Source organism: Hyalella azteca, unplaced genomic scaffold (genome assembly GCF_000764305.2).
Source record: "Hyalella azteca isolate HAZT.00-mixed unplaced genomic scaffold, Hazt_2.0.2 contig10918, whole genome shotgun sequence".
NCBI lineage: Eukaryota > Metazoa > Arthropoda > Malacostraca > Amphipoda > Hyalellidae > Hyalella > Hyalella azteca.
This window is the reverse complement of record NW_025940937.1, coordinates 7,664-16,355: the sequence shown is the minus strand read 5'-3', so window position 1 is coordinate 16,355 and position 8,692 is coordinate 7,664. Positions and strand designations below refer to the sequence as shown.

Here is an 8,692-nt window from a genome sequence, read left to right as displayed (position 1 = left end):
GGAACACTCAGACCAGGAACACTCGGACCAGGAACACTCGGACCAGGAACACTCGGACCAGGAACACTCGGACCAGGAACACTCGGACCAGGAACACTAGGACGAGGAACACTCGGACGGGAAATTTTGTCGCTGTTGCTAATTTTAAGATCGGGAAAGAGTTGAATGCTTCTAATCTTCATTTTCTTTCTTAAGGCGTTAATGTCAACATTCTTACATCTGTCAACATTCCTACAAATGTCAACATTCTTACAAATGTCAACATTCGTACAAATTTCAATAATTAGACTATTTTGTGTGGGATTAATTTTACTGAGTATCTTTTTATGGATTGAATAGACCAATAAAAACGCGATTGAATTACCCACACGCGTTTCATTCACACCTCACCGTCAGCCTTCGAAGGCGAGGAATGAACGCCATTATAGGTACAGTCGCCGCTGACCTGGCGACTGTACAGTGTACATGCAGTGTCCCCGTCTGTATCATTAGTATTCATAAGAAAAATAATAAAGAACATATGATTCAAAATAAGATTTCCTCTCATTAGAACGCAATTACTAACAATATCCAATAATTTGCTCTCTGTTAGCCGGGGAGGAAAACAAAGTATTGTCACCTTCTATATGTTCTAATGAAGGTTAAATCGTATTTTTTGGAAATGTGAAAATACGTAGGACGTATGTTTTGGCTTATATTGAAATGTTCATAGAAGCAAATTACATTTGGTCTCGTGGGTCTATTTTTTGACCAGGAAATGAAATTTTAATCAAAAGAGCTTTACATCCAATGTGTCAAATAATTTTGATGAACGCAAAATAAAATATAAAAAGGCACTAAGTGAAAGCTAATGGCTTAATTCAATATGCATTTTATTCATACCTAATCCGTCATTAAATAATAAACAAAGCTGAGCGAGGATATGACATTCTTTCGTAGTTATTAGTACGCCCTCAGCCTGCGTCGCACCAGACAGGCGACCTGCGCCCTCAGCCCTGTCTCTTATACACATCTAGATGTGTATAAGAGACAGGGTGCAGGCTGCGTGATGCGGAGCTGCCGCCGCTGCTGCGGGCNGGGGTCGAAGGGGTCAATAAATTGATGGGGGTCGAAGGGGTCAATAAATTGATAGGGTTCGAAAGAGGTCAATAAATTTAGAGGGGTTGACAAAGAAAATGTAAAAAAAATTTATTAGGCGTCCATATATACTTTTAAGGATAACTTATAATTTTCCTGAATAACAAAATTTTGACCTGGCAACTGCCCTGCCAGAAGAAAGGCTTAAATCCTTCTAGCCACTCTAGAGGATGTCATGGGTCATTTCCAAGAGCCTCAGCAAGACGCAAAATGAGCGCCATGCCAGTCAGAATTTTTATTTTTTAATAAAACCAGACGTTTTTCTTCCATTTTCCAAGGCCGATATGAACAAAAGCAAATTTTACAAATTTCCGATTCACTTCCACTAAAAATTGAATGAGTTTCCCTGCGCTCGAGTGATACACCATCATGAGTGCATGAAAAGTTCGCACAAATCTCTCGTTGTTTAACTTCTTTCTTGGCTACAGGCAAGCGACATTTGCTACATTAGCCTTGAAGTTCGGGTAAATGGCCATTAGTGTTCAGGTCACTAGATACCTTAAACAATAATTGTAATGCGATAAACATTTTAATATATTATGCCAATTTCTAGTATTCACATAACTGACACTAAAGACGGGATGAATCGACCAAAGTTTGGAACTCTGTCTTGTTTTATGAAAAATCTAACTATATTGCCTCACTCATTCGCTTGTGTCGAAAGGATTTTTTTCGCTCGTTAACCATGTGAAAACAAAGCTCGCTTAAAACTGCGACAGTGATAGACAGATTATTAGCACGGCAGTTTCTTGCGAGGAAGCAACAGAATTGCTAAACATGGAAGCCGAAACAAGAGTTGATGAAAGACGTTGTAGATGAAACCTGCTTCTACGATATGAACAGCGTCTTAAACAAATAAACAGAGAGAACATAAATTTAGCACCAGCCGAAGATTTATAATTCCATCAGAAGTAAGTAAAATGACAATGTTTTTGATAAAATTTGTTGTCTGTTTTTTTTTTAAATCTGCAGAATCTGGGTGTTTTTCAGCAACCATCTAAGTTTTTCTCAAATTATTGGCTGGGAGCTTGCCTTTCAAGCCCGGCACTATCCTTGTTGCGCGTTTTTGAACACTATTAAATTTTTGTCCTTTTCAAATTTCGGTGATAACACGACGTTTCCAAACTCTAGGTTCGGGCGCACGAAAGCAACAAACAACTGCTTCATCGCTTCTGCATTTAGGAATTCGAAAGAGCGTCTGATCAGTCCAAGTCGTTTATTGGCTTTATTAACTTGACCTTCAATATGCGTAGAAAATTTCAACTCATTATCGATATTAACTCCTAAATCTTTTTCCATTGTCGACTTCGACATCATCACTCTGTCGTTGCAACCATGTCTTCTCATACTGTAATCTTGCTGTTCATTATTCTTGCCAAGGTGTACTTATTCGCGAGACAATAGGAGAAGCATAAAGAGGTGCAGCAAAGTGGTTACTTGGAACACTGTAACCGTAAACGAGTTACGGATCAGCGTTTTTCGGTATAGTAAGACAGTTCAAACGGCGATACGAGACATTTAATTTTAAAACAATGGATTCAACTCGTGCGCATTAATATTCAACATCTATTTGAAAGTCCATGTCTGTTGTGTAGCAGTAATTCTGTTCATGATAGGATGTCCTGGATTTCCCTACTATAATAATTAATGTGATGTATTATTTTAACCACCATAAACTCGAGGTAGATTCCATGATGAATCCTAAATACAATGATTAATTTAATGCAAAACATTTGGAAGAATGAAGTATATAAAATATCAATATATTCCAAATGAAGAAAACAAGCATTATACAGGTTTATCTTCTTACGGAAGAAAGGCTTTCCGAGGCGCATGTATTTTGGATACCGCAGTCGCCAACAAAAAAAAACAGCTTACACTTCAAAACTGATTTTTTGACATCTTAATCTCTACAAACTGATGAAAAAACATATTTTGAGCCGGATAACTAAGAATGGCTGTACCCATATAGTAAGAATGACTTGAATGACCAACTATCTGAGATACTTTTAATTCATATATTTCTAATTATGAAAGAATAAAAGTATAAGAAAAAATAGAAAGCTCGCAACGAGACCATAATCAACTTGCAGCCAAACGAAGTAAATCGCGCTAGCTTCGATGAGGACGGTTTAGGAGACGTAGCCAAGGAAGAAGTGGAAAGATTGAGAAAACGTTTGTTTGGAGATCAATAAACGTCAATTCTTGAAGAATTTAATAGACAGAGCATAATGATCTAACTGATAATTATGATAATCGGTTTTACCATCCTCGCATTATTTCTCTTGGTTTTAGCAGCTCAACAACAGACTAAAAACGAACTTGCCGAATAGTAGATCACTTCCAGTGATAAACGACTCGAGCTAAGATAGAAATTAGTGTAACGTCATGGAGAAGTGCCTGTACTAGCGATAATTGCAATCGATCACGCACAGTCCGATGAGCAAAGAGCAGCCCTAAAATAACAAGCGTCCAGCGTGCAGCAAGAAGTGTAATCTCACTACATATAACTACGGATTTAGTGTTCCGGCGAGTTTATAGCTCCTGCTGAGAACGTTACCATTTGTCAACGCTACAAAGGACTGTGTTGCAACTTCGCGGAGAGTAACGACGGATTTCACAGAGACTTGCAGGTGACGTGGGACTATGGAATGGCTTTTGAGGAGAGCACAGCTTGTGGACTTTGTTATGATGGACCAGCGATCTGGACCCCGCAGAATGAGATTACAGACATGGCGCAGTCAAGAAATAACTCTGAAAACAGGCAAAGGCTGGAAAATTCTCTCAATAACTGGATGAAAAATAATAACTTGACGGGGAATACAGCTTCAGATATAACGAGGTTTTTAATATCGACGCTTCCGTGACAGGATGCGAGATAGCATATTTGGCTCGATTTACTACATCTGTAATATACTAAGTGTCGCCGGAAATTACTTCAAGTTTTAAAATGTGAAAACACACTCCTATAAATGGTACTTAGTTGAATAGTTTGAATGAAACAATGTTTCTTGAAGTGGTTTTCCTTCATCATGTCCTGTTACAATGGTAATATAAAAACTAATGATGTATGTCAAAAGAGATCAAACAAGCTTCAGACTAATCATAGTATCACACATTATGACAACAATGCAAAATGAATCTTGCTAACGCTTAAGTTTAGAATATATAAATAAAATACGGGCTATCTTAAATCGAAAAATGACGTCTTTATACTTATGAAACTAAATAGACGATTATGACCCGACTTTTTGCAACAAACCGAAAAAATGAACGATCTCATCTTATTCATTTATCAATGCGAGAGAAATAATACGTGCGTTGGCAGAATTTACACTAAAAAAATTTCATAACTGAAAATTTTAAATAAGTCACAATTATGTGTCACGACGATTGGAAGTTTACGTTTTCAAACACTACAATTTACCTACTGTAATATTTTACAAATTCTTCACAATGGACCTTCAAACGAAGATAAACCACAGTTCTGATCAAAATGGCCATAACTAAACAATAAGGAATTTTTGACTACCGGTACGTATTATTTATCTCACACAAAATTACTTTCAAAGTTAACTTTTTCCTTATGTTAATCTACAACATAATTTAACTGGAGCAACTGATATAAGAAACAACGAGAATCAATTCCATTCAATGAAGGAGGATCATAACGTTCAATAGAATTAATCAACAATAAAAACTGTCTTATAAAATGCTGTGGTTATAAAAAAGAAAAAACAACACTGACAGTTCTACAGGACACATAATTGTTCTTTCAAAAGTTATCAATCAGAGTAATCGTCTTCACCTTCAGGTTCTAATAAACTTCTTAAATCGTCATCAACCTCTTCTTCCCCCACCTCATCCTCCTCCCGATCATCTTCATCCATATCACCCTCGATATCGTCATTCTCCACAATTTGAGCGGGAACTTCATCAGCTTTGATTTTCTTGGACACGGGTTCCTCGTCATAGTCGTCGAGATCATCGTGCAGGCTCAAGTCTTTATTGATGGCCTCTTGCGGAGTTCGCTCTCCTGTCAAAGACTGCATTATTTCCGTGAGCTTCTCAGGCAACGGCGCGTGCGAGGCGTTCGATTTTTTGCTCGAGCGGCTGGACCGCGATGGCACCAAGCTCCGTGTCTCACCAACGTGGTCGCTCTCGCCGTTTAAGTTCTTCAGAACGCTATAGTCGATTTTGTTGGATAGTTTTTTGGCCTTGATAAGTCGCTCCATTGCCTCACCAGCTGTATTCGCTGGAGGGTCGTTAGTTCCTTTCTTCCTGTAAGGTTTCCGCTTCTTCACAGGCTTACCTTCTTTTATTCGTTGTTCTTCCTCTAATCGTTCTTGCTCTCTCTTCTTCTCTTGTTCTTCCAGAAATTCTTTATTGACATCTAGCCATAAATTTGTTTTTGCTTCTTTCTCTCGATCAGTGAGAATGTAAGAGTCGATTTCATCTTCATCAATACCTTCCAAATCAAGCAAATCAGATTCAGGAGGCTCTGGCTCAGACGGTCTCACCTCCATGCTCTCCTCTATTGTCTGCTTAAGACCGAGGCTGGCAGTGGTGGGCAAAATCTCGCGAGGAGTTCCAGAATCTTCGTAGCAGTTAGAATCTTGTTCCAGACACTCTTGTATTGAATCTATGGTAGCCTCAGCCATGAATTGTGCGGCGTCACTGTGTTCCCGCGACATTTCTACTCGACTTTCAGTTGTCTCAGGAACAGTGGCAGTCTCGGCGAACAATCCACGTAACCGCTTCTTACGTTCACTCAAAATTCGTTCAATTTCAATCTGTATATCGGTGAATTCATTGTTAAGGTCGTTTTCTTGTGCCATCATTTTCTGTAGCTGCTCTTCTTCTCGTCTTCGTGCAGCTTTGAAAGCTGGAGGATCTTCTGACTGATCTAAATCTGTGTTCATAAACTCATCGAGTGTCAAGTCGCTTGAAGGTGTGCTGCCGAATTCAGTGAGTCGTTTCCGTATGGTAGACTCGTGTACTCTGACCACCTTAATCACATCCTGTATGGTCCTATTGAAGTTATGAAACCTGGCGGCAATGACTAGAGCAGCACCACAGATGCCCGACGGTCGTCGCCCCGTGTGCATCCAATCTTTCTTCATCCTCACGACAAGACGGGATGCAGTGTTTGACACATCGTGTGCTTTGTCGCCAAACTCGAGCTTATGTGAGAACCTTAGAATATAGATACAAGGATCAATAGACTTCATGGAGATGTGAAGAGCTGTGCATATCCGAAGGTATGTCCGACCTAACTCATAGACATCAATTTCAGCTGCATCACTAACATCTATGAGCATATGTGGTGTTTGCTCTTCTCGACATGCCATGTAAACACATGCACCAATGAGGTGCGCACTTTTCCTTCCTCTACACAAACCACGACTCAAGCACATCTTGAAGAAGCCATTGGCGAGACTATCTACGTGCTTACTCAACCCTAAAGACGTTGCTAAGGCTCCTATCTTCTTCTTAGCTTTCTGTAACGTGAGTTCTCGACTCTCCTTTGAAAAAGTACCCTGGCAGCCATTGAACATGGGTCTGGGAGCACTGGAGTCGTGAGCTATGAACTGTCCCATGGCGCTGCTCTGCCCTCGGGAGTTCTCCATGAACTGCAATTCATTGACGATGCTGTTCTCGTCCTGGACCACGCCGCACTCCACGCATATCGTCGCCCCAGTCTTAGGATCCACATCAAACTCCCCAGCCCCGCAGTTCTTGCACTTGTCCACCATCTGATCAGCGCAAGGAATGTGTTAAAGATTAATGTATGCAACAAGACAAACTCACGATTCAATTAGCTATGTAGACTGAACACCTAGTAAATTCAATATGCTATCAATCTTTAAAAGTTCTGCTACAGCAATTTAAACATAATCTCATTTGATTAGGGTGGGTTGAATGCTGAAATCAAACACAGGCACATTTAATGAATCTAGATCAGAAAAATGCTCCAAAAGTCCATAAGTTTTAAAAAACAAACAAAAAGTTTTGCTTGCATCTAAAATCTTATAATTTCTAACCCTCTATTATTTAGATGATAGGACCAGCAGCTTTAACTCATGCTGTTAGAATGCTTCAAACATTCATTAGATTGTCATAGAGAAGATAATTATTGGAAGACTAAAAATGTTAAACTGAACTAAATTGTGAAGGCCATATATAAATCTATCATTATTATGCTGTAGAGAGGATTTTTAGTTTAGTGGACCATTTCTATTAAATAAAAATTTTGACACTTTGGTATCAAGGTTCACGATCAAGGATTGAAAGGAATTCATTTCTGAATAACACAAGATTGTACTATTTACTCCATTTGAGAATCAAAGGATCAAAATAGCTTAGAACTCAATTCCCAAGAAATTCATAAACTATGAAAACCATACTTTGAAAAGCAAGTCTAACAGTTAATCCATTCATTATTCAGAAAAGTAGACATTGCACACTTCATATCAACAGTTGAAACCAAGAGTTTGTTAAGATTTATTCAATAAATAGAATAATACATTCCATACCTTGTATTCTTGTTTTTAAAAAGAACTTCAAATTCAACTTCCTGGCAGGACACTCAGAGTGCCCGCTTATGATAGATAAGTAAGCAGTAGCAACTGAATTTTCTGTTCAGTCAGACCTTCAGTCTGCACCAACAAAACCACGAATCATCTGAAAAAAAAAACATACATAGTTATACTCCCATTTATCATGTAATGACATGACCTAGACAAATTATGGAAAAATTTACGTAAACCAACCAACTTGGAATATTGAAATATTTTATCATTTATAATATGGAATACTTTAAAAATTTTGGATCAGAATAGAATGAAAATGCAACAAGAACTACAGTATCAGTAAAGTTCTGAAATAAATTAGTCCACTATATTATATGTATGTTAATAATTATATTACGGTATAATACTATATCCCATTTTATTAGTATAGGTATATTATATTGTATAATATTATATTATTTATTTTTGTACATAAATGATGACAATAGTTGTTTCCTTTAAATTATAAACCAGGTATTGTGGAGAAATTTTAGTTGAGTTGCCATTCAAAGACAGATTTTATTCATGTGTGCTCAATGGTGGTAACTGGTAGGTTGAGGCACTAGCATTTTGGGTTAAATTCAAAGATCCAGACCTAGACTAATAAGACACTGCCATAGTCTTGGTCGTATCTCACAAGCCTAACTAACTCAGAGGGCGCTTCCTTAAGGGGAGCATCTTGAGAAAAATGTATCTTGGAAATTTACAGATGGATCACTTTGAAACTTGGTACACATGTGTAAAACAGAAATGTAAGACTTTTTTGTTCTTGTCAATTTTTTTGAACACTAATGAAAATGAGAAACTCCTAGAAAATGGCTAAAAAGTGGGGTACTGTAGAAATCTATCTCCTACTGAGATTTTCAAGCTACACAATCAAGACGCATATAATTGGATGCGTAACAACCCTATCTATCGATTGGTTGTAGCTTTTTCCAAAATTAGAATTTTTGTGGGTGGGGGGGGGCATTTTTCATAAATTT

General features: G+C 38.1%; 1 protein-coding gene across 1 annotated transcript; it reads right to left on the bottom strand.

The window, feature by feature from the left end:
- Positions 1-4,144: 4,144 nt before the first annotated feature.
- On the bottom strand, positions 4,145-7,826 carry LOC108675336 (transcription factor IIIB 90 kDa subunit-like). The gene is made up of 2 exons (XM_018163338.2): positions 7,674-7,826; positions 4,145-6,893 (listed from the first exon to the last, which is right to left on the bottom strand). The coding sequence occupies exon 2, from the start codon at positions 6,891-6,893 to the stop codon at positions 4,923-4,925; it is 1,971 nt and encodes a 656-aa protein (XP_018018827.1). The 5' UTR covers positions 7,674-7,826; the 3' UTR covers positions 4,145-4,922.
- Between the last annotated feature and the right edge of the window lie 866 nt (positions 7,827-8,692).

What these genes read in the sequence shown, in the direction of transcription:
- LOC108675336 (XM_018163338.2), bottom strand. Translation starts at nt 6,893, where the DNA reads ATGGTGGACAAGTGCAAGAACTGCGGGGCTGGGGAGTTTGATGTGGAT.